This window comes from Grammomys surdaster, unplaced genomic scaffold (assembly GCF_004785775.1).
Source record: "Grammomys surdaster isolate TR1022 unplaced genomic scaffold, NIH_TR_1.0 126313, whole genome shotgun sequence".
Classification (NCBI taxonomy): Eukaryota; Metazoa; Chordata; class Mammalia; order Rodentia; family Muridae; genus Grammomys; species Grammomys surdaster.
The window spans coordinates 4,820,263-4,846,833 of NW_021621113.1; the positions used below are offsets into that span (position 1 = coordinate 4,820,263).

At 43.7% G+C, this 26,571-nt stretch overlaps 1 protein-coding gene across 2 annotated transcripts in view; it reads left to right on the forward strand.

Moving 5' to 3' along the window:
• The first annotated feature begins 3,964 nt into the window (after window positions 1–3,964).
• The window catches only part of Srsf4 (serine and arginine rich splicing factor 4), a 27,142-nt gene continuing 4,535 nt past the window's right edge, over window positions 3,965–26,571 (forward strand). Inside the window, exons 1-3 of one of the 2 annotated variants that reach the window (XM_028759579.1) lie at window positions 3,965–4,202; window positions 22,185–22,327; window positions 23,035–23,147. In XM_028759579.1, coding sequence (XP_028615412.1) covers window positions 4,096–4,202; window positions 22,185–22,327; window positions 23,035–23,147 — 363 coding nt within the window. In that variant the 5' untranslated portion in view covers window positions 3,965–4,095. Of the gene's footprint in view, window positions 4,203–17,554; window positions 17,581–22,184; window positions 22,328–23,034; window positions 23,148–26,571 lie in introns of those variants that run through there. The other variant, XM_028759580.1, reaches the window with a different exon arrangement.

Here is a 26,571-nt window from a genome sequence, read left to right on the forward strand (position 1 = left end):
TGGGTGCCAGTATCTTAAAACCTTGTTCAAATGTAGCTGCTATGCAGTCTTTTTCTCCCCTTTTACCTTCCCACTGGTTTTCAAGCATGATTCTTGGAGTGTACACAGCTGTGTTTGACCTTGGCAAGAATGACACAAGGTCAGAGGAGCCTATGATCTGCACACACACACACACACACACAGAGAGAGAGAGAGAGAGAGAGTCCCCAGATGCCTAACTCAAAATCTCAGCCTCTGCGTGTTTAACTGAGCCTGATTATAAGAGATGACACTCAGTGTTTTACCTGGAACTGAGCCGAGCTGCAGCAAAGGGTGGTGTAGCAGGTCAGGATTCTCAGTCAAGAGATAATGAGGGGACAACAGACAACTGAGCAGAGGTACAGGCTTTATAAAGCTCCTCTGGCAGCACTGAGGGACAACTGCAAGGGAAGAAGCTTAGAATAAAGGAGAAATTCCCAGGCTTCTGAATTTCAGAGAAGTAAATTCCTCAGCACACCCCACACAGCTAAATTCTGAAGACCAGTTAATGGGCACCAACACTTCAGAAGCTAGAGGGAAAACAGATAAAAAGAGAACTGACTTCCAGTGCCTCATTCACTCTATATAAAAGCGGGACATGGCTGTGGAGCTTGAGGGTGGCCCTTCAGGCCCACTGAGTAAAACACACCCTTTGTAAATGGAGCCCTAGGTTCCCAAGATAAAAGACAAATAGCCATGACCTTCTAAAAACAAAGCTGGAGCACACCTGCTGCCTACTTTGGCTCTACCCCCTTGTCCTCTCCTGGGAGCATCCACCCCACAACTCCATGGCCTCTGCCACAATATTGATGAGTACCTGTGTCCTCATGGGAAGACAGGCCCAGGAGAAAAGTACTTGCACAAACTTGTGTGTTCCAGTTATCACTATCCTTTTGTCCTGAAGGGATTAGCAAAAACCACAATGCTTCCTGGCAGGCCCCATGCCATGCACAGGGCACAGCACCTCCTAGAACCACTACAAATGGTTCTGAGGATCAAACTTGGGGCCGAAACACGGTAAGCAGGTGCTCTAGCACTTCCCAAATGATAAGCTGCTGCTATACAAAGCTAACCTTCTAACTACTGGAGAGAGACGGAGAGCTGGCTCCGCACTTAAGAACATACATACACTGCTCTTGCAGACCAGAATTATTCCCAGCACCCAAATCAAGTGGCTCATAACCACTGTAACTCCAGCTTCAAGAAGACCTGACCCCTGGCCTCCATGGGCACCTGTACTCACATCCATACACACACACACAACTAAATTAATTTAAAAAAATAAAATCTTAAAACCTCAAACCAAGTATGTTGGCTCAGACCTGTACTTCCAGCATTTGGGAGAGGCAGTCTCAGCTACATAGCAAGTTCCAGGCTAGCCTGGACTATGTGTGACCCTACTTCCAAACAACATCAAAAGAAACATAAGACCTCAAAGTGAGAAAGTCTTTGAATTATAATATAAAATTGAGGGTGGTGGTAATCCTATTTATTTATGGCCAAACACCAGTGTGTCATCTAAAAGTCTGAGGACCTGAGTTAAATCCCTGGATCACACTGTGAAAGACAGAAGCACTTCCTTAAAGTTGTCCCCTGACCTCTGCCAATGCATTCACAAATATGCACACATGAGAAACATGGCAATGCCAAAAGTCAACACGCTGGTGAAATATCTGCGATTCATTTGGCAAGCTGACTTTCGTAGTCTATAGTGAGCTATAAATCAAGTAAAATAGGCAAAGAATAAAACATAAAGGAAAACGTGTCAAGGTGTGCATGCCATGTGTGTACAGGTGCTCTGAGGCTAGAAGAGGGCATGAAGGACATGAAGAGAGGCTGGCTCCCTCAAAATAAGATCATTGCAAACCAAATGGACTGGAGAATACCTCTTCCCTGGGTTGACAAACTTCGAGATAGGGTTTCTCTGTGTAGCCTTAGCTGTACTAGAACTTGCTCTATAGATCAGGCTGGCCTAGAACTCAGAAATTTGCCAGCTTCTGCCTCCTGAGTGCTAGGATTAAAGGTGTGCGCCACCATGACCTGGCTAGATCAAAATATTTGACATGTTGAATATTTGAGACCCAATAGCTACCAATTTACACATGTCAGAGCAGGCACTGTGATGAAGCCCTCAGCACTTGGGAAGCTGAGGCAAGAGAACTGCTGTAAATTCAAGGCTACTCAGTGAGCTAACAGCTTTCAGTTAGACTAAGTAAAATGCCCATACCCTTTAGCCTAAGATTGCTACTTCCAAATTCTGTGTGTCTAGGTGCTGCTGAGGATCAAGACGAGGCTAGACAAGTGTTCTGCCAGAGATATGTCCTTAATGATATTCCCATTTCCAGGGTAGATCCTACTTGAATATACATGGTCACTTGAACATTCATGGCCACTGATTGTGGCAATTCTAAAAAACCGAAGGTTGGACCCTGTCTCAATCTTCACTAGAATAGTGACTATGTAAGTTACTGTGTATAAAATAGTGAGACAAAATGGTCCTGAGTGCCTTTCATATGCTTCTGAAATGATTTTTAAAATATAGTGAGACAAAATTCAGGTGTGATGCACACCTGCAATCACAATTCTTAGAAGGCTTTTTACAGATTAGTTCAAGGCCACAGGACATAGAAAGTTCTGGTCTTAAAGAAAAACGTCGGCGGGCGGTGGTGGTGCACACCTTTAATCTCAGCACTTGGGAGGCAGAGGCAGGCGGATTTCTGAGTTCGAGAGTTTGAGGCTAGCCTGGCCTACAGAGTGAGTTCCAGGACAGCCAGGGCTACACAGAGAAACCCTGTCTCGAAAAAAACAAAACAAAACAAAACAAAAACCACCATGTTAACTTCTAAAGGAATACTTAAGAAACTGCCTCTAGACAGGAAAGCAGAAGATGCAGAAGAGAAAACCTTACACTGCAGTTAAGTTGGAAATGCAATAAGAAACTACACCTCTCAGTGACTCTTGGGTAAAGCTGAAAAGGAACCAGTCATTACTGAGCCCCCACATGCCCCAGAAGAATCCATTACATTTGACTATCCTGGCAATACACTGGACAGCTACAAATTATAATCTTGCAAGTTAGAAGTATTTTCCTGAGCTGGCAGAGATGGGTACAACTTTAATCCCAGCACTTGGGAAGCAGGAGGTTTGAAGCCAGCCTGGTCCACAGAGGGAGTTCCAGGACAGCCAGGGCTATACAGAAAAACCCTTTCTCAAAACACAGGAAAAAGAAAATAAAAATTTTCTGTCGTGCTTAATCTAACTGCAAGGTACTAAATTGAGTGGACAGAGCGGCACATGCTTTTAATCCCAGCACTGTAGGCAGAGAACGGCAGAGTTCGAGGCCAGCCTAGTCTACAGCACTACTTTTAGGATGGTCAGAGCTTTAGAGACCTTGTATCAAAAATAAAACAAAACAAAAAATTAAATCTGAGATGTGACTCAGAGGTGGAGCAGTTGTTAACATCCGTGTGGCCCTGGGTTCGGTTCACAACACTGCAAAATATACCGAACCATTTATTTGAACACTTTTACATACCTAGTATCAACATCGTCGAGACAATCCTGAAAGTACAAGGAAGATAAAAGAGGCTCAAAGACCCGAGAGAAAAGAAAATGAGCCCAAGGTCAAGGACCCACTAACTTCCCACAGGGACGTTTACCGCAAATCGCTCCACAACAGACTCCTAGAGCAAAGGACAAAGGCGGGAACACCCGCTCGGCGCGTACCCGCGCGGGCACTTCCGGGGGAAGTGCCTATGCCACGGCGAGCTCTAGGGAAGACGTGCCGCAGCTGTCGCTCACCCGGCCAGGTCCCGCCCCGCGCCGGCGCGCCTCCAGGATAGCCCCGCCCCCGACCCTGGCCAGGCGGGAAGCGGGCGCGCGCTCCCTCCCGTTCCCCTCCGCCCCGGGGAGGGGGGGGAAGCGGGGGAGCGCGTTCTCGAGCTGCGTGCTCGCGTACGTCGCCGGGCTTCGGCTGCGTCCGTCCCGCCGCCCGCCCGTTACCGCCGCCGCCGCCGCCGCGCTTTCCGTTCGCCGGCAGCCGCCTGAGGGGGGCCGGGGCCAGCCGCCGCCGCCGGAATGCCGCGGGTTTACATCGGCCGCCTGAGCTACCAGGCCCGGGAGCGCGATGTGGAGCGCTTCTTTAAGGGCTACGGGAAGATCCTGGAGGTGGATCTGAAGAACGGGTGAGGAGGGCGGCGGAGGGGCCGGCCGGGGGGCTGACAGGGCCGCGGCAGTGGCTGGGAGGCCGCGGGGACGCGAGCGCAGCGCTCGTTGGGCGCTAAGCTGCCGCCGGCCTCCTCCTCTCCGCCATGGCGGCAGCGCCTCGGGGGCGCGGGTAGGCCCGGCTCCCACTGCGCCTGCGCGGGCGGGGGTGGTGGCGGGATAATGGGGACGGAGGCCCGGGTTAGGCTAGGGCTCCGGGCGCCGGGGAGGCCTGGGTTTCCGTCAGCGGGGCCGCGCGTCCGAGGCCTTGTTCGTCAGGGAAGAGAGGCGGGCCTTTCCCATTCTGGGGCTGCCGGGAGCAGATGAGGGTTCCGACTCTCTTCTCCCTGGTTCCCCGCCTTACCAGCCTGAGGCTTCCCGGCGCGTGTTTCTGGGGACAGGAGCTCTGGTGTTTTCGTGTGGCACTTTTTTAGGCGGGAGACTAGTTTTAGTAGTGCAGTGGCAGTTTGTTTCGAAAGTACTGCCTTGCCGCTCTGAAAGCCTTGCCCGATCCCTTTACGAGAGTAAATTAAAGTCCTAGTTCGTTATCTTGGGGGAGTCCTTACAGAGTTTCCACGTTGTGGTTTCTGCTCTCCAGCTTGCCAGAAAATGATTGCTGTCGTAGGATTTGTTGAGTGGATATGGGCCATCCTGCCTAGGTCTGCATCGGCTGCTAGTGCAAGTGGAGACACATCTCCAAATTGCCTACTTAACAGCTTCCCCCGTACGATCTGGGCTTGTATTCGTTATCTGCTTTGGCGAAACAGGGCTAGCAGAGGCTACCAGGTTTCGGGGAAAATGGGTGAGTTGCTATGCCTGGAGAACCTACAAGCATCTTTTGCTTGGGAGCTGAGAAATATTAGATAGGACTTGAAAGGTATTAAGCACCAGAACGGCATCAGAAGCACTAAACCTTGGGTGTTAGAGGAACCCTTGGTTTTGCTGTGTTTGTTTCTTGCTTGCTTTGTTTTTTAGACTTTGCATTTAGTCCAATGAGACCAGTAGAAACTGACATTTGAGAAGAAATATACCTTAGTATGAGTTGCGTATGAGCCAGCACGTTCTCAAAAGTGCCTGGATTTCAAATTGACACTTAGAGGAATCTTCTTGCTGAGAACAAGACTTCGATAAAATGTTTATGGATGCTGGATTCGATTCACATAGACAATTTTTCATTTTCGGTGTACTTAACAATTCTTACAGAACTTACCAGATGACATGAGAGGATTGTTTTTGTGATACTTACCTTACATGTGAGAGATTAGCTTCCCCCCTCCAACCCCCCTGCTCATTTAAGTTGACAGAATAACTTGTAGGGAAAAACATGGGGTTTGGAAGCCAGATAAGTCTGAGTCAAACCTGGCTCCTCAGTTTAAGTTTCTTTGAGCAAGTGACTTAGTTTCTCTGAGCCTGTTTTCTCATTCTGAGCCTCATTTCTCATAAAAAGGAAAGCCAGGTAGAAAAAGTATAAAAGTTTTTGTAGAAAAAGTATAAAGTTTTTGCCGACTGCTGTAATAAGAGTCATTAGGAAGCATCTAACCCTTTTAGTGTTTGGTAACAGTATATTTGGTAAAGTCTCTTTTTCTCATGGAGTGGGTGAAAGCTGAAAAGGGTAGTAGGGCAAAACTGATCACTTGATCGGGTTACTAAGGCACCAGCAGGATACCCACGACTGCACTACATGAATTAAGGAAGGAGACAGAACTGTTCCTGACTAACCTGTTAGGATTGACATGCATTTTGAATCAAGGAATGCTTGTTCTCACTTAAACTCAGTCAACTAAAATGTAGAATAGTTTACTAAAATTGATTTTCTTTTTTATTATTTTTACTTTTTATGCGCATTGATGTTTTGCTTGCATGTATGTCTGTGTGAGAGTATCAGATCCCCTGGAACTCGAGTTACAGACAGTTGAGAACTGCCATTGGGTGCTGGGAATTGAAGCCAGGTCCTCTGGAAGAGCAGCCAGTATGCTCTTAACCATGGAGCCATCTCTCCAGCCCAGAGTATAGATTTTTCTTAAAATAAGCTTTGAAGTATGGATTACTAGGGCTTGAAATGAAGAAATACATTCTGTTGGAATTGGTGAAGAAGTGGTCCAGTAAGGACCAATTGTAACTACTAATCTAGCTAGGATCAAACCTCAGGAAGTACCTAGAAATTTAACACCAGACCAGAAACAACCATTAAAAGTTTACACTAGGGGGCTGGAGAGATGACTCCGTTGTTAGAGGCACTGGCTGTTTTCCCAGAGGACCTGGGTTCAATTCTCAGCACCCACATAGGAACTCACAACTGTCCCCATCCAGTCCTGGGGAATTTGACACCTGTCCTCAAGCACTAGGCAGGCGTATGGGAAACAGTTACACATGCAGGCAAAACATCCATACACATACAAATAAATCTAAAAGAATTAAAAATAAAGGTAAATAATAAAAAAGTTTTTAAAAGTTTTACACTAAATTTTAAATCATGAATAGAATTCAGACTCTGATGGAAGCATGGAACAACTCGGGAAAATCTAAGAGAACAGACACTCTCAGAACTTTAGCTGCCTATGTCTTTTAGGAACTTTGATTCTTATATTGCCAAATAATGGATGGTGTGCATGAAACCCATCATAGATCAAGGTTGAAATAAGGAATGGAAGTTATTTCTGGGTTTAAAGACAGATGTGACAGACACTAATTCCATGCAGTACAACAGTCTAGCATCATTCTGAAATCTTTGCAAAGGAAAATGACTTCCGGGAAGAAGACAGATGCTGAGAGGCCTAAAGGAAGCAGTAGAACAAAAGGAAAATGTAGCTGTGAGCTGTACATAGTCTTAAGCCTGGGACGCAGATGCTGAGAGGCCTAAAGGAAGCAGTAGAACAAAAGGAAAATGTAGCTGTGAGCTGTACATAGTCTTAAGCCTGGGACGGCGGTAGATTTCCTCACAGGGAAGTGTCTTTGAATGTTTCTGGATTAAAACTCTAAAACATATTTTAGATTAATGGGGCTTTAAAGAATTGCTGGAGTGTTCACATTTGTTAAGGTATCTCAGGTATTGGCAGATGGGTTGTAGGTAAAGTTGAGAATTAATTAGGTAGCATACTTTATACTTGCAGAATAAAGAGTTAATGTCCAGGAAAGGATTCTGTGGCCTCATTGGATCTGGGGGAGAGGTGTACATACAAGCAGTTCAGCATTTCCATGCCTGCTACTTTACTATGCCAGGCAACCTGCTTCTGTTTTAGAGAGCTTGGGAACAGATGGTTCTTTGGGGGACTACAAGTATGATGCAAAATCTCCCTGGGGCCACATTGACCATTCATGATTGCATTAGAGTCTTCTACATTCCTGCCTGCCTGATAAACCACCTGGTGCCACTTGGGGCAAAAGTGGACCAAAGGGAATTGTGGGAGTTTGAAGGAGACAAAACTACTAGTATCTTTCAGCTTTATGGTAGCTTTTGTTGGTTTTGATTACATGTGGATTGTATCGATTTTCTTTTTTTATTAATCACTTTTTTGTGATACGGGGAAGGTTTTTTTTTAATACAATTTCTCTCTTGCCACAAACATCTTGTAGTTTCAGTCACAAATCTTTTCATTTTTTGAGTAAAACTTACTTCATCCTTAAGTGATTTACCTGCCTGATAGCTAGAGTAAGTTCCAAATTATTGAGGTCTTCTTTCTTTAGCTGACTAAAGCACTCAAGGGAAAGTGAGCCTGTATTTGACATGACAGTGAAGTGGGTAGACTGTTGGAGTTTCAATAGGAAGCTTTGAATTGGTGGTTTTTTTCTTTTCTTTTTTTAATTCCAGGTATTACTGGATAGTTTTTGTCTTTACCTTTGTTTAAAATTGAAGTGGTGTGGAACTGGGGGAGGTGGAATGTGAAAAACTCTTGCAGTGAGTTAGAGCCCTCTTGTTTCCCAATCCCTGTCACTGGGCCTTATTTGCTGAGAGGAATCCCTGCCACCCATCAGAACTTACACAGGCATTTCCTCCGTGGACTGAAGCCTTCTTGGGAGCCTGGTCTTAGAGGGAGAGTGAAGGAGGTCTAGTTAAGCTAATATTCCAGATTATGGATTTTTGGTGAGTTGAGCCACTGCCAAATGGCAGGTAAATGGGGCACTGATGACATGGGGTCCGATTTCCCTCACTGAAGCCCCACCTTCCATTGCCTTACTGCACCCATAGGCCATCTGTCAGCCTTAAAAGTAGTCTCCCACTTGAACTTGTATCTCAAGTATTTGAGTCTGGTTGGAATTTTGTTCTGTGTTTATTGACTGCTTGCCTAACAAGAGAGTCACTTTGTTAAAAGAGTTCTCCAACAGCCTTATACATAAAATGTAAGAAAATTCTTTATAGGCTGGGCTGTGGTGGCTGACAAACTTAGGAGGCAGAGGTCGGGGGGGCTGTGCCCAGCCTGGTGTACAGAGGACTTCCAGGACAGCCAGGGCTGCACAGAGAAACCCTGTCCTTATACGCAGAGCAAGCAAAAAGACTCTTTATTCATACTTTGTTTTTTCTTCAAAGTACAATATATTTCCCATTATGATAGTTATGCTAACTTTTTCTAACATAGAGGAAGGCGGATGAAAGGCCATCCAGAGATGACCCTGCCTGCGATTGGGGCACATGGCTTGACCTGTCACCTCTACAGCTTCCACACAAACATTGCTTTCTTCCTTTCATTTTGTTTTTTGTCTTGTTTGTTTGCTTTGTTTTTGAGACAGGGTCTTACTGTATAGTCCAAGCTGGCCTCGAACTCACAGATTCTTCACCTGTCTTTGCTTTCTGAGTGCTGGGATTAAAGCTGTGTGCTACTATGCCCGGCTATATATACCTACATTCCTTGTTTTTCTTCCCTCTTTTTTCTCCCCCTTTTTCAACCAACTTGGGATCAAGGTGGCACATTATTGCCTGTTTGCCTAAAAGTCTGGTCTATCTGTCTTTGTGAATATTCTCTAACTCCAGCAAGCTGCCTTGTATGATGAGTTGTGTTGTGCTAGGTCGGGATCCAACCCCAGGCTTTATGCATGGTAGGCAAGGCACTCTACCACTGAGCCACACCTCCTACCTCTACAGTCGGATTCTGTAATGATTATATAGAAATGCTGCATATAAGTTCTATTTAATGTATGCAATTAAACCTAGGTTAGAAGACATTTAGATTATTTTTGATTTCACTGTTTTATGTATGTGTAGCACTGGAAAATATTCTTTATGTAAAGCTTTTTGCATATTTTTAGAATTTGAGCGTAAAAATAAACATGCATTCTTATGTTTTCTGATAGCTCTTGATTTCCAAACCAATAGATTGTGTGCTTTATCTAATTTTATGTATATGGCTGTTTTCCCTACATGGATGTCTGGTGCCAAAAGAGGCTGTCAGATCTCCTGGACAGTGTTATAGACAGTTGTGAGCCACCGTGTGGTTGCTGGACACTGAACCTAGGTCGCCTGGAAAAGCAGCCAGTGTTAGTAACCACTGAGCCAATTCTCCAGCTCCGTTACCTCCCTTGTTTAAGAACTCTTGATTTCTGAATTTTCTAACTAAACTTTATTATACTGTTGTTAAGCACTGTGGGTTTTTGTTTTGTTTTTTCCCTATTTAGCCTAGGAGAACTAGACAATATGTATAGCTTGTAGGTAATTTAAACAATGTAAAAACCAGAAAACATATGCCAAGTCTTTAGAGGCTTTCTGATGATATTCTATGATAATCCTATCATTTAGCAGGCTGAGTCAAAATGATTGTGTGTTCAAGGCCTGTCCGGTATAACAGCCAGACCCTGTCTGGACTGCATAGTGCAGTCTGTCTGGTTAGCCTCAAACCTACTATGTAACTAAGGATGACCTTGACCTTCTGACATTCCTACCTCTCCCAAGTGCTGGAATTATAAGATGTGGTCCACCTTTTCCATTTTATGCAGTGCTGGGATCAACCCAGAGCTTCATGCATGCTAAGCACCTGAGGTACATCCCCATGTGTTGTGTGCCACTTTTTCTACTTTGGCTTGTGTGATTTTTTTTTTTTTTTTTTGTCGATATATTGAAATCTTTGCTGTTGGTTGCCTAAAATTCTTTGTCTAGCTGAGTTGTACTTTGCCTAGCCATTCCCCCTAGGCTGTCCCCTAATACTAGCTATTATAAATAGCCCTGTACTGGATATCACACGTGAAAACCTTTTTTGGCATTGTGCCTTAAGACACATTTCATGGAGCAAAATTCATTAGTCCCACAGGAAATGAACACACAAACTTCTTAATGCATGATGGTATGCACTTTTAATCCCAACGGACAGAACCAGACAGATCTCTCTGTAGGTTCCAGGCCAGCTAGGACCACATAGTGAGACCCTGTCTCAAAAACAAAAATAACAAGTTACAAGAAAGGCAGGAGTGGCTAAGAATGCATGTATCATGGTACCCCACTGGTATTGAGCCATGGTGCTGTTTGACATCTTTGCTGCTTGAAGTGATACTTTGGGGATCTTTTGAGCCAGGAGTTGAAGACCAATCTGGGCAATGTAATGAATGGGTCCCTGTCTCAGAAAATAAGAAAAGGATAATTATTTTTTTATAAATCCTGTCTCAAAAAATCAACAAAGCTAGCCAGGTATGGTGGCTTTCTCTTATAGTCTCAGCACTTGGGAGTGGAGGCAGCAGAATGAGAAGGACAACAAAGTTATCTTTGGCTGCTCAGAAAATTTGAGGACAGCCCGGATCATGAGAGACCTTGTCTTTAAGAAAAGAAAAGGAAAGGAAAAGATGGGCCCCTGGATGAGGTAATGCTCTGTCACTGTTTTAACAGTTGTGTAACTATTACAAATGCACTCCGTTTTATTATGTTACTTTTTCCCAAAACATGGGAAAATTAAACTCTCTGAGAAATCAATACTAGGAAACAAGACTATAAATTATATCTAAGTATTATTTCTAACATAAATTACCCTGGCTTAAGTTCTCTCTCCTCTTGGGTGCCAGACCCTGGTTTGTGTTATGAATAGTCATTACATGTAATCATTTGGTCATGATATTTTGAACCTGTTCTTTGTTTAGTGTCTTGTTCTTCCTTTTCTCTTTGAGATGAGCTGCGCGAGGGTGCCTTTTCAAAGACAGAGTGTTGACTGGATGATATATGTGGTTTGGGTTTGTGGAGATTTGAGGTGCTTCTAGGTAACTTTACACAGACAATTGTATTTTGCAGTCTCAAAAGGAAAGTGCTTCACATATCTGAGAAAATATTAGGAGTAGTATTTATAAATGTGTGAGCTAACACTGAACTCTAAAAACTCGAAAATATTAATTTCATTGTATGTTTTTTTTTAATCCATTTATGGGGGCGATGACATGCTATATGGCATGTGTGTGGAAATCCCGGGAAAACTCGCTGGAGTCAGTTCTCTCCTTGTACTTTGTGGTTTCCTAGGATTCAGCTCAGGCTGCCAGGCTTGAACTTTAACCCCTGTCCTGTCTCCCCACCTGTGTAGTGTCTATCTCAGCTAACTATATCAAGGCACTATAAACAAATGGTGTCCCTGGCTTGTGCTAATAGGGGAACTGAGGCATGTGGTTGACAGGAAACTGTCAACTGGAAACTGGATTATTTTCTTCCACATGCTAGCCATGGCATTGCATTGACAGACAGGCTTTCTCCTGTTGCTCCTTTCCTATTACACATGCACTCCATTTTATTATGTTACTTCTCTCAAAACATGGGAAATTTAAACTCTTAAGTATTATTTCTAACATAAATTACCCTGGCTTAAGTTCTCTCTCCTCTTGGATACCAGACCCTGGTTTGTGGTAATCTGGGTTCCCTGTCCTGTTCACCCTGTAGTCTTTTCTAGAGGCTTCTAATAAACTGATGAGCCTCAAGTGAGACAGATTGTACTTTGTATAATGCTGGCCTTGGTAGATAATGGATGGGGAGTTAGTAAGCCTCAGGCTGTCATGGCTACCTGGAGTAAGATGTGTGTCGGTGTCAGCACACATTCCAGTGTCTTGTCCTCCCTGCAGCCTCTAATCTTAGACTATCCTTCAAGTGAAGGGCTGGATTGTGCTCTGGATTCACATAGCTGTATTCTAAGGCAAGCCCCAGGAAGACTTTTCTGAGCTGAGGCAAAAGCCCCAGCTAGAGGTGATAGCCAAAGACTTTTCAGCTAGTACCAGAAGAGTCTCCAAGACCTAGAGAGAGGAGGGGTACTGAAGGAGCTTTGAAAGCAGCCTGGCAAGGTGGGCAGGACTTGGGGCATGTATCATGTGGTGCAATGAGGCAGTAGAGCTAAAAGAACTTGAGATTTTTGTAAAAATAGTGAAATGGCCAGTTGGGGGAAATCTGTCTCCAAGAAATAGCATGGCATTGGCATCTTTAATAAAGTTAAGTGGAAAAGACTAGAATAGACTGCTACCCTGGGCAGTTAAGAGCAACATGTAAACAGCCAAGATGTCCCAGAGGTATGAGCTTCATTAAGCTTATTAGCACCTGACGACCTGCTCCCTGTGTTGTTTACAGCCGATTTTGTGTGTGGCTTTGGTGTAGATTTGGATAACACTGTTTGTTGAGTATATCCTTGTTTTGGTGAGTGGACATAATAGGCATGGCGATGTATGTTATTCTGTGTCCCAAGAGATGTGTTCTGAATTAGTAATAATGAGTACTGTACACTTGGTTTTAGTTTGTGTTTGAGCTTCATAAACGTTAGTGTAAGACTTCTGAGAGACAGAAAATTGAAAGAGATATAGGTGTAATTGTGGACCCCAACTGCCTCAAACTTCTTTAAGGAAAACAATTTTTTTTTTAAACTTTAAAATAACCCTTTAGTTATGACAGGGAGGTTATAATTAGTATAGTTTGATCCTCAAACTATATAGTTTGATCCTCAAACTATATAGTTTGTGTTGTTTTCTAGGTGTCCGGTTCCTAGGCTAAGAATATGATAAGAATCCAGGGAAGCAGCTTAGCAGACTTAGCTCTATAACAGGGTTGTTTCAAGACCTTGTGTGGACTTGCCTTTAATCCTGGTATTCAGAAGGTAGAGGCTGGTGAATCTCCACATCCAGGGACAGCCTGGTAGTCTGTAGAGTTCCCGGGACAGCCAGGGCCACACAGCCCTAGGGCCTTGCACCACTGAACCACAGTACCACCAGCCTGCTGAGTTTATAAATCGTTAAGGGTGATGGAATTGACTTGGCAGATAGGCTGTAGGGACAATTACAAAGTAACACTTTAAAAATCTACTTCTTCTGGAGTAAGTTTTATTTTTTATAATGATTGTTCCTGTTTTCTCACCCTAGTATGTGAATATTTCGTTAGAGGTGGTCTGATATGTGCAGTGTGGTTTAAGACCCTGGGCTTAGGTTGGGGATTTAACTCAGTGTTGGAGTGCTTGTCTAGCAAGCCCTAAGGCCCTGGCTTTGGTCTCCATTGAGTCTTGAATTAGCTATGTATTCTTACATGTTTTTTCAATCAGATGATTTGCTTCATGTCAGTCATTTTTCATTGCTATGACTGAATTCCTAAGCAAATGAACTTAAAAGAAGAAAGACTTGTTTTGGCCATTTTAGAGATTCTAGTCCATGCTCATCTGGTTCATTGGCTATGGAGCTTTGTTAAGGAGAATGTCTTGTCAACTAGAACTGTGGTGGTGGTGACTGCCCACCTGATGGTGACCAAAAGACAGAGAAACAAGAAATGGCCTGAATGTCCCCCAAGTACACACTAGACCACGCTTATATAACTTTCTGCTACTCCCTGACAACTCCGTCACGTTGTGTGCTCGTTAGTAGAGTAGTCCATTGAGATCAGAGCCCTTGAAGTGTTGACATTTTCATAGTTATTTTTGTTTCCACTAGTAACTTAGTAGAAAGTAAACATCTGCAACTTATTAGTAACACACACTCCAGTTACAGGATCGGTGTCTCTACCTTTACTGTGCTCACAGTTGTGGTCAGACGTGGGCATTTGTCCTTCTTATGCCTGTGCTCCTGGAGCCCCTCTTTTTCCAGCCTCTCTTGTTAAGGACTACTCTCCACTGGGTCTGGGAAGTGGCAGAGCCTGATGAGATGCAGGTTGTAGGTTAGCCTTGGCCAGAGACCCAGCAACAGCTCCAAGTTTTAATTCTCTGTCTAGGGAGCCGGCAATAGCCCTCAGAGTTGGGAAGGCTGAGAAAGCAATGTGTGCTCCCAATAATGCTTGACAGAAGCACGACAGAAAAATAGGAGCTGGTTATTATGACAGAGGAATTGGAAAAAAGAAAGAGTCCTAGTGGGGTTGAGTAGCTTGGAATTAGTCAAATAAATCAGGTCTTAGATATGTATCATCCATTGCTACTGAAGTCTTTGCATTTGGAAGTCTGTAAACCTAGTATTTGACTTCTGGCTGGCCTTTTTTTCCCTCTCTTAATATTCATTCATAAATATAAAATATTTTGGTCCCAGTCACCATTCCTTTGCAAAACTAATTAAATGTATCCTTAAGTATTATTCTCTTTGATGATCTCTCACATCGGCACAACCAGCTCCAAGTATCCTGATCTCATTTTTGCTGAGCCTCAGAAGCAAAGACAGACTATAGGGGTTGATGCGGGACCTCTAGAATGGAGATTGCACAGAATAATCTTATTTTTCCTCTATTCTTCTAGTCTGTTATGTTCTGAACCCACACATGTTTTCGGAAGGACCAGATGGCTGACACTGGCTTATGGGAACCAAAGACAAGCGTGAAAGTAACCCGGTTGTCTCATGCCCCAGCTTAGAGTGCTCCACCCTACCCTGAGACCAGTGTCCTTTTTCTCTGGAGACTTCACCCTGCTGTATCAAAAAACTGCTACCACCTGGCTTATCTGAGGTTAGATTATGGTTAAGTCAAGCAGCAGTGCTTATTAAATAGAAAAGGTTCTATTTGGGACTGTGGGGGAACAGGAGAAGCCATCCCTGCCTTTCAAAGGCTTTGGGATCTGTGGCTTAAAGTAAAGCTGGAATTCAAGAGTCCTGAGCTTGGGTTCATTTTCAGATCCACCACATAGAAGCTCCCTGACTGGGAACAAGCTGCCTGGCCTCTCCAAGCCTTAGTTACCTCTTCATGGGTGAGAAGAGTAATTCACTCTTCAAATTTATTATTAGTAACAAATGAAGTATTGCAGATAATAAAAATATGTCTTTACTATAAGTCAAGTGGTGTGCTAAATAGCCAACAGGTGCTAGCCTTTGTTATGCGAAAGCCCTCAGAATGAAGGGCAAGATTAGTACACACATTAAAGAGACAAGGCTTAAGAAGCATTGCCTTGTGGGACTAGAAACTGATGAAAGTGAGAAACTGATGAAAGTGTTGGAGAAGTGGCTAGGTGAGCATCAGGCATGCACGGTGCTGAGTGAGGCCTCCTGAAGGAGGCACGTCTCAGCCGTGAGCAAGCAAGAAGGGTGGAAGGATTCAGCTGCTGTAGTCGAAGTGTTTAGAAGGACATAAAAACACTAGGAGGCATAGACTTCTAAACAACAGAGTAATTTAGCTGCTGGCTTTCCCACTACAGTGTAGAGACAAGTTGCCTGAGTAAAAATAGCTGTGGTCTGGAATACAGTCCCAAGGGCCCAGTACAATGAGAAAATGATTGAACTTGACAGTAGACACAGTGGATAAGCAGAGGAGAGTAGTCAGAAATGATTGCAAGGTTGTTGGGTGAATCAGGTGATCAGGGGTTCTGGAAGAGAGAAATCATGAGGTAGGTTTTCTTCTTTGAAGGTGGGGAAAGATCAAGTGCAGACTGAGCTGTGGCCAACCGTTTGCAGACCAGGAATCCACACTAGCTCTAATCAGAGAGCTCTTGGTGTGCGGGAACTGCCAGTTTGCCGACGTGAAAGAGCCCCAGGCTGGGTAATGGTGAGCCCTGAAGTCGCACCCCAGCTCTGCCACTGAGTGAGCACGGGTAAGTCTTCCACCTTCTACGGATGGCCTTGATGGCCCTCCCTCCTCTGAGACTAAAGAAAAAGGGAGGGCAGAAAGCCAAGAGCAGCCTCCTTCCTGTCTCAGAATAGGAAAGGGTCTCAGGAACCTGCTCCTGGAGGCTTGTAAACTCCCTCAGTCACTGCAGAAGCCAGCTCACATCCATGACCGTTAACACTAAGCAGTAACTGACACTGGTTAATGTGCCGTGAGGGCCTGCTGCTGTGCCCTGGAATGCTGCAGATCTGTGGAATCAGGGCAGCTGCACTGTTCTCATTCACAAGCTTCTCTAAGTTGGCCGAACCCGGGCCCGAGAGTTGGCTGTAGAACTGTCTTAGTTCTACAGGTTTCTGTGCACTCGCTGCAGCTCTCAAGAGTTGCTCTTTACTGTCCTGTCATTGTGCCCTTTTCACCTCTTAAGACCCAAGTTGGTTGATGCTTAGGATCTACTGAGTGCTTTGAAAGCTGTTTGATTCCTGTTCACTGAATACCATTTCTTTCAGGGCAGATTTAAGGGCTCTGCCCTCAAAATACAATGCTACTGGCTCTAGATTGAGGGTTCAAGCCACCCTGTGGGTTTACTTCAACAGATGAAAATTTTTCCTTGGCTACAGCAACATCCCTAATCCTGACCAGCCATGGAGAGGTTCGGTTCTTACAAGGAAATGAGTGAATGTGGGAATGGCTCACCACATTGGGAAAGCAAAACTCACATCCTGCTGATGCTTGGCTGAGGACTCTCATGTCCACATACAAAGAAAAGCATGTGGCACAGTTTTAGGACAAAGGTGAGCAGAGATCCACTGTGGAAAGGGGCACATTTTCCTTATTGAGAGACCATCCGAGGCATGCTCCTCGGTAAGCAGTGTTGGTGGGTGTCCGCAGTTACGCATGGAGGCTTGCTTTTCCTGCTCCTTGTAGCCACTCCCTGGCAGCACCCTCTAGTCACACCTGCTCAGTTAGCCATTCGTGTAGCTCAACTCCAGGCCAGCCATGCTTCTCATTTCTCCCCTGGGCCTGTCCTCAGTCTCCTTGATGAGTGAGAGGGTCTGGAAGACAGCCCTAAAGCACTGTGAAGAGGGTGAGATAAGTTTGTCCTCTTCAGTAGGACATAAAGGAAAAGAGAGCCCAGCCCGGTGGTGTTCAGGACCTTTGGGATTTACAAGTACTGTGATCAGAGAAAGCTTGTCTGGCAGCACTGTGAGCTTAGGAGGGCACTCTTGCAAGAGTGTGATGGGCATTTCTAAATGGACATCTTGAGGGACCTTGGATTGAAGATATGTCACTCCAGTTGTGCTTTTTCAGTTTGACCTGAGGAGTACATCAGCTGTGGATGAAGAAGACTAGAGCATACACAGGGGTGCGAGTGGACCAAAGATCTGAGCAGCTGTGGGTGCAACATGACTTTGCTTTATGCTGTCCAGGTACCCTGCTAGACTTCTTTCAGAGTCAGAAAACTTGCTTTTTTAAAGGAGAAAGTGATACCAGTTCTCCCTTCTCCCCTCATTGTTAGGACAGGATATGTCAGGATCAGAGGAAAACACTTTGGGAAGACATGACAGAAGAAACATTAAGAAAAGAGTTTTGTTTTGTTTAATTGAAGGGTTGTGTGTGTGCTTACACATAGCATAAGGGAAAGCATGAAATGCTGCCTGCCACCCTTGAGTCAGTTGAGGTGTGCTCTCTGCTAGATAGGGCCTGCACTTATGTCCTTCTCCCCCGTTCCCTCACGCTCATCCTTCCCATGCTGGAGTCTCCTAACAGTACTCCTAATGCAGCAGCAGTGGATTATAGGTAGAACCGGAAAAATCTCTGTCCAAGTTGTGTTTTGTGAGGCTTACAGAGCCTACCAGGTGCTGTATCATATGAAAGTCACAAGCATGCCTCAGATCCTTCCTACCTGGACAGAAAGTTCTAAAGAGCTTTGTTATTTTGTTTTGTTTTGGAGAATAGGTTAGTTTCATGTTATTTGCTGTAAAGTACAAAAGGAATAGTGTTCAGGTTAATATTTAAATTTTAAAACATATTTTATTAGCCATGCAAAGGGAGCATACAACTTTAATCCCAGCACTCAGGAGGCAGAGGCAAGCCAGCCTTGAGTTCAAGGCCAGCCTGGTTTACAGAATGGGAGCCAGGAGTACACAGAGACTCAGGGGCTGGGGCAGGGGTCGACAAAAATCATTTATTAAGAGGGATGCAGGTTGATTTTTGAAGAATCACTGATATCCATCAGAAAGATTTGCTTTTTTGAAGATGTGAAAATTCAGCTGAAGAACTGCTAAGGTGTTTAAAACTAATTTGAGATCCATAGTTTTAAAAGATATCTTAGAGAGTAAAAAGTTAAATTTACCCCTGACCTTGGATGCTATTCTTGACTAGACCTACCCAAAGGAGTGCAGATTTTAATGTTTCTTATACTCATGTGTTAGGACAAACCTTAGTTGTATATACTATACACTCTCACTTGACAATTAAGCACAAAGAAAATAAATGTGCTGTTGAGTTCATTCCTAACAGAACTGGGCCAGCAGCCAGACCAGAGGCCAGGGCTTGTTGAGCGTCTTAATAGACCAGAGCTCTCCGCACACCAGCCCTGCTGAGGTTTTAGTGAGAGTTTTTCACTTTTGTGCCTCAGTGTCTCATTTGTGAAACAAGGTTACTGGTACCTGCCTCTTGAATGCTATGACTATTAAATAAAGTCACATTGTTGAGAATAGAGAATGTTTAATGAATATTAGGTGACATTTTATCACTGTTACCCAGGCTGCTGCTTATTCAGAACCCACTCACTGGGCATGTTTGGAGAATGCAAAGCTAAGTGGAGAGTGTTTTGGTAGAAATACCTGATCTAGTATCTGCTCATCCTCCAAAGAGGAGTTCCCCAGCATTCTGTTTTCTCTGTGATATTGTGGTTTCAGGTCCATTCGGCATGCCAGTTTCAGAAGTGACAGTCTAATGCTTAATTTGGTCTTTAATCTGAATTTTGTCATTAAAATGCTCTTGATAGATTTTTAAAGCATTTCACAGAGATGCCACCAAAGTTTTCCTGTTAAATAAATTGGACCTTAAGTCAACTATTTGGTTTAGTCAGATAATGGCTGAGTGATCCCCTGGGGAGGCTGAGGAGTGAGTGAGTATTAGGAAAGATTACATGGCTCATCTTCCTCTGGCATCACAAATTGTCCTACATCTTGCTTCAGCCTCAGCTGGTAAAGACTGGTCTGTGTGAGCTCTGATTTATGTCTAAATGACTGTGCCTCCCCTGATAGGCTATCACAGGTGTCCCTGAAAGGTCACATGAGCTCTGCATGTAAGCCATAGAATAGAGTGATCTCTGCTGAGTGCTGCAGCCTCACCGAGCCCACCACAGCTGGGTTTCCTGCCTCAGTTGCCCTGCAGAGTTTAAGGTCTTGGATTTTGTGATCCTGTGATTTGTAGTTATGAACCTTAACCGTTTGGAGAAATTGTTTTTCTTGTAATTTATTTGTTGAGTCTTTAGGAATCAGTGCTGTTGTGTGTGACCTTATACTAAGTCATTTCTGATGATTGGTGCTGAGCAAATGGGTACTACCCCTTAGAGAGAGAACGCCATCTCATCAGGCTCAGGGCAAGTGTTCTTGTCCATCTTTATACTTGCTGTCTGCTTCTCACCTGGTGCCAAGGACAGCAGTGCTGTGAGCAGAGGCAAACAGAACAGATCCAGGACTGGTCTGCACAGTTACAGACAGGACCATAGTTCACTCTTTTTGGTATTTTATAGTCTATCTAAATAGATCTAAACAAAGCCAAAGTAAAGTAGTGTTGAGTTTGTTGTTTTGTTTTTTAATCTGCTCTTTGATAAACTTCACCTTGCCAGATGTAGTGGGGCATGCCTTTAGTCCCAGCACTGGGGACAGAGACAGGTGGATTTCTATTATGAGTTCAAGACCAGCCAGGGTTAGTAAGAACTTTTCTTAAAAAAATAAATTACCTCTGTTAAATGTTCACTTCCCTGATGACTCGTTTTACCTAGGAAGGAAAAAGGCAGCTACGGTGTCATCATGTCCACTAAGTGACTGAGGCACTTTGGAGCAGTGAGTGATTGAAAAGGCTTTATTTTATTTTCCTTGACAAATAGAACAGCATGCTTTCTCAAGACCATTCTTACTAAGCTGCTCCTAATTCCAGCCTGTGGAAGTCTGTTTAAGACTCCACAGAGCTACATGGCCAGGTGTTCTGAAAACACATCCTGTTAAGTAACTATGTGTGTCTGCTTTATTTTGTTGGGTTTTTTATTTTGTTTTGTTTATTTTTGTTTGTTTTTTTTTTTTAATGGCGAGCCAGTGCCTCTTAAAGTTTGAATGCCATTCAGACATTTCAGCATAAAAAACACCTCTAAAACAAAAGGGGGGCCAGGACCACCAAGATAGCCCAGATAAAGGCTGACCACCTGAGTCCAATCCTTGGGACGGACGCACTTGTGAAAGAAAGGAACCAGCTCCTACAGTTTGTCCTCTGAGTTCCACACAGGAGCCATGATGCACACATACCAAAAAAAAAAAAAAAAGTGATTAAAGAAATTAACTCTCCAGGGGCTAGAGAGATGGCTCACAGGTTAAGAGCTGTTTCTTCTAAAGGCCTGAGTTTGGTTCCCAGCAACCAAATGGTGGGTCATAACCTTCTATAATGAGACCTGGTACCCTTTTCTGGCATGCAGGCAGAACACTGTATAAATAATTTAACTCTCCAAAAACTTGGCCTGCACTTTGTCACCTTGTAACTTCAACTACTGTCACCTTGAGAGATTTGTTTGGAAAGAACTCTTTAGTTAGTTGAATTTTGGCAATTCTGAATTCTCAAATGACTTGTTAATCTAGTACATCACAAACTCAAGAACCTGAACTAGGTAGACATAGTGGTATATGCATTCCTGTAATCCCCACACTGGAGGCTGAGTAAGTCAAGAGGATGGGAAGTTCAAGGCCAGCCAGGGGGTCCACTGTGAACCCCTGCCTAACCACCGAACCCCACCCCCAGAAATTTCCGGAAAGGTGGTGATGGTGGTGGTGGTGGTGGTGGTGGTGGTTGTCATTGTTGTCATCACTGGCAAGTCTTGGGGCCTGGGTCCAGTGTCAGTATGTTTGAGCATAGAGAATCATCATTTGCCTGTGTGCATAACAAGCTTGTCAGAATCTAAAGAATTGGCTTGTAACTCATTTGTGATTGGACAGGATCCAAAGGATGATTTTGGTGTTAAAATACAGACAGTGCTCACAGAGCAGGCCTTTCATAGACCAAACTAAAATTTATTTGAGTTTAACCTTGCTAGTAAGTATGTTACAGATTCTGAATTTTGGTTAACTAGTCTGTAGCAGGCATTAAAAGAATTTAGGGGATGGGGAGGGCTTCTCCCACATGTATTAAAGTACCCTGTCTCTGCTGGAAAGTACCTAGTAATATGATACAAATAAGCTGGTACAGTTGTATGTGGATCATGCCAGCCTTTCCAGACATCATGGAAACAAACTTGGAATCACACAGGGAAGTAACTAGCTAGTAATTTCTAGAAGAGTTAGTTCATCTATGACTAGTTTGTTTTGGTAGGAAAACAGGAACCTTGAAAAAAACTTTTGACAAAAGAGACTTAAGCTACTGTGACTTGTACCTGGTTTACTTTGAACATGACTCAGCAGTTAATGCAACAGTGCATCAGGGGAGCCCAGCTGCACCTAGGACAGACATCACTTGTAAAAGTGCAAGAGGGTGAGTTTTCATGTGGTATTTGAAATGGCACACATTGATTCCTTAAACCAAGTAGCCCTTGGAAGTATTTGCTGCTGCTTCCTGCTAGACTTAACACAGCCTTCTGACTCTTGCAGTTAGTTGCCTGTTGGCACAAAGACAATGTGGTTTTGGCTACAGAAAAGAGAAAGTTGGCCCTTAGTTTGCAACCCCCAGCCTGTGCTAAGCATGAACCTCGTTGATTTCTGACACGCTAGTGAAGCTGGATGCCGCTGATGCCAACCGGGTTCTGTTTGCTCTCTCGTAGGTATGGGTTTGTGGAGTTTGATGATCTGCGGGATGCAGACGATGCTGTTTATGAACTGAACGGCAAAGACCTCTGTGGTGAGCGAGTCATTGTTGAGCATGCCCGGGGCCCGCGTCGGGACGGCAGTTACGGTTCTGGACGCAGTAAGCATTTGAAGGATATATTTGTATCAATAACATACCTTTGTTGTTATAAATGTTAATTTTTGAAGTGTTTTCTTGTTTTATTTAAAGGTAGGTATTTAAGCTGTTTCAATAAGAGTATCTTTTAAAATACAGAATTGTAAATAAAACTTTAAATGTTCGATGTCATGAATTTGTTTTGTCTGTAATGCAATTTGACATATATTTAACAAAGACCTCAATTTTAATTAAAAGAATCCTTTGAGGCCAAGATGACCATCTGTTCCATTTGCTGACCTTGGTGACCTTTCCATGGGTGGCCCGTGGCTGAGCAAAAAATAGGAAGCATTCGATGACCACAGTCATACCCCATTAGACCTGGGGCAAATGAGATTAGCTGAAATAGGTGCTTGTGTCTTTTTCTTTCCATAAAAAATATTCACAAAAGTTGTAATCACCATGGGTAATAATAGTAACTGATTTAATAATTTGCTTTTTCTAAATTGTTATGTTTCTTAATTTATACATGCTAATTTAAAATATAAATATTAACTGGTAAATTCGTATGCCTATAACTTACTGAATTTTTGTGTTTAAACTCAAAGGTAAGACTTTAGTTAAAATACACATGCTATTATTTAGAAAGGGGGATTGAGTTACATATTTTAAGCTGTGCTGTGTCATCTCCTCTTACACTATATGATTTTGTCTGTTTGAACCATCTAAAGGTGGATATGGTTATCGAAGAAGTGGCCGAGATAAATACGGTCCTCCTACTCGCACAGAATACAGACTTATTGTGGAGAATCTGTCAAGTCGGTGCAGCTGGCAAGACCTAAAGGTTTGGGCCTAGTTACTTTCTAAGGTTGGGTATGGCTAAGAGTAGGAAGCAAGTATTTATTTGGGCCTAGGAGTGTAAAAGACATTAAGACCTCACTCATACTTTACTTATGTGGATGCCAACTGCTCCAAGGAATCATTTGTATTAACATGGAATTTTCCACTGCAGATAGTGTTCTAGAGAGATAATAGGGTGGAACTGCATAGAAAAGGCTAAAAAAACCTATGTTTCTGTAACCTGGAGCTTGAACATTACTAACTTTCAGCTTCCAATATGGGTCTGCACAGTGAGACTATCCAGCCTGTGTTGTTCTTAGTCAGGTGCAGTGGTTGCATAGATAAGTGGGAAGATAGGCCAGCTGCACTATATGGTGAATTCCAAAAGTGACAGCTTATCTCAGAAAGTGGATGGGGGTCGACCCATCTTTTAAGAAAAATTTATTATGGGCTGGGCAAGGCGGAGTACATCTTTAATGCCAGCACTTGAGAGACAGAGGTAAACAGAGCTCTGTAAACTGGAGGCCAACCTGACCTACACAGTGAGTGTCAGGCCAGTCAGGACTACAGAGTGAGACTTGCTTAAAGAAATAAAATAATTTTTAAAAGGAAGAGAAAGGAAAAAAAGAAAATTTTATTCAAAAATTCCAAGATCTAGAGGTTTGGGGAGGATCAGGGATGGGGGGGTTCAATTCCCAACATCCATGTAGCAGCTCACAGCTGTCTGTCTGTAACTCCAGGATCTGACATCTGCACCAATGCACATAAGATGATGATGATGGTGATAATGATGGTGATGATGGTGATGATGGAGGGGGCGGGGCGGGGCGGGGCGGGGCTGTAACTTGGTACTGAGCACTCACACCTGGCTGGTGTGCATACCTGAAGCTCAGCACCACAAGAATGAGCAAGTCAAGCCCTGCTGCCGCGGCATCCAAGGTGCCGGAGGCCACTCTTGAGAACCGAGTTTGTAATCTTGGTAGGGAAGAAAACTTGCCGAGAAGTGTCGTATCCCGATGGTCTCAGAACAAATGAAAGGCAAGCTGTTTCTTTTTAAACCAAAATGAAGGAGTTGAGAAAAGAGTAGTTAGGAATTCTTTACATTCATGTTATGGTTTGTTTGGGGTTGGTTTTGTTTTGTTTTGGGGTTCTCTTAATCCTTGGCTGTCTTGGAATTTGCTCTGTAGACCAGATTGGCCCCTAAATCAGCGATCTGCCTGCCTCTGCCCCTGAGTGCTGGGATTAAGGCACCGCCATTCGTATTATCTTAAAGGATCTTTTTCAAATTTGCTACAGACAGCCTTTAGTTTAACAAAGATGAGATGCAGAGATACTTAAGGCATGATTGTACACACCACCTTCAATCCCAGTACTTGAGGCAGAGGCTGAGGCAGGCAGATCATGAGTTGAGAATAGTCTGACATAAAAGGCTAGCCCTTGGGGGATGGAGAGAGATCTAAGCAATCATGGACCTTTATTGGGGGCAGTTAAAAAATACTTGCTGCTCTTACATAAATCCCAAATTCAGTTCCCTGCACTCCACTATGGAGGCGTACAGCCACCTGTAACTTCCACTCTAGGAAATGTGATGGCCTCTTCTGGCTTCCATGGACACCTGAAATCACAGGTGCATTGCCACCCACAGATAGACACATATGCACATCATTTAGAGATAGAACTCTAGAGGCTGGAAAGACGGCTCTTCAGTTACCACTGGGTGCTCTCTCAAAGGACAACTACAGTTCCCAGCACCCACGTGGCTGCTCACAGCCATCTCTAACTCCAGTTTCATGTTCTCCAATGTCCCTTTCTGACCTCTGCTGTCACCTCCTGCGTAGGTGCACAGACACTCATACACATAAAAGAAAAAATTAAGAAAAAGAAGACTAGTTCTTCCTGGCATATGGCTACATGAAATATTTGAAGGTGTTGATACTTTCTTTGATCCACTTAGCAATGTCATTAGCTGGGTTTGCTTCTATACCTGAGCAGTTTCTCTCTCAGGAAAATGAAAATAATAGATTTGATTCTCTCTGCCTCCTACCAGTTGTATGACCTTAGCAAGTCCCTTTCCTCTATCTTGGTTCCTCAACTACAGAATGCTGTTTTGTTGTAGTTTTATTTAACATAAACTTTTTGTACTAGAAGTTGAACCTTGCACATGCTGAGCAAGTGCTATACCAATGAACTCTGTATACCCAGCCTCCCTTGTTTCCCTTTTGTACAAGGAAAGGAGGGCATTGAGGCAGGTCTCCCTGTATAGACCAGGCTCTCCGTGAACTTCATAGAGATCCCTTGCTTCTCCCTCCTGAGTGCTGGTTTGCCTTACCGTGCCCAAATGCTCTTTGCTTTTTCTTGAAGTTAACTCTAATTTGCCTGGGCTGGCCTTGAACTTAGCTCTTTATGCAGACCTTAGACTTAACCCCTTTGAGTAGCTAAAAATCAGTCTTCCATCATCAGGCTCAGTTTTAGAATTATTAACATTTTTATTTTAGAAGTCAAAGGGGTCCTAGGTATAGAAAATATTAGCTATAACCGATGGTGGCGCACACCTTTAATCCCAGTACTTGAGGCAGAAGCAGGCAGTTCTGAGTCCCAGGACAGCCAGGACTACATAGAGAAACCCTGTTTAGAAAAAAAGAGAAAGAAAATATTAGCCATTAATAAGGAAATTTAAAACACTAAACAAATTAAAGGGATCTTATTCTTTAAGATCCATGAGCTGGAGCTGGAGCTGGAGCTGGAGCCGGAGCTTGTAGTGGAGAGTAGTGGCTGTTCTCCCAGGACCTGAATTGAATTCCCACACCACACATGTGTGACAGGCCTGCACATGGTATACAAACATACAAGTCAAACACCATCAACATAAAGTAAAAATGATTCAATCTTTTCTTTAGGTCATAGATTTAAATCACATTGTATAAATTGGGTTGGAAATGTTTAACATACTGTTGGCATGAAGAATTATAGAAGTTTTACTTATATAGTGGAATAAGATTAAGAATTTGGTTCCAGGGGCTGGAGAGATGGCTCAGTGGTTAGGAGCACTGGCTGCCCTTTCAGAGAACCTAGACTTACAAGGTGGCTCACAGCCGTCTGTAACTGCAGTTTCAGGGTGTCTGATGCCCTATTCTTGCTTCCAGGGGCTCTGTGCATGTGTTGCACAGCCATAACACCTGTACGTACATAAAACATTTTTTTTTTAAAAAAAGAGTTTGCCAGGCAGTAAAGGCAGATGACCTCTGAATTCAAGGCCAATCAGGGCTATACAGAGAAACCCTGTCTCGGGGGGAAAATTGATTCCAAAGATGTTTTTTTGTTCTTGTTGTCGTTGTTGGGTTTTTTGTTTTGTTTTGTTTTTTGTTTTTGTTTTTGTGGTTGTGTGTGTGTGTGTGTGTGTGTGTGTGTGTGTGTGTGTGTGTGTGTGT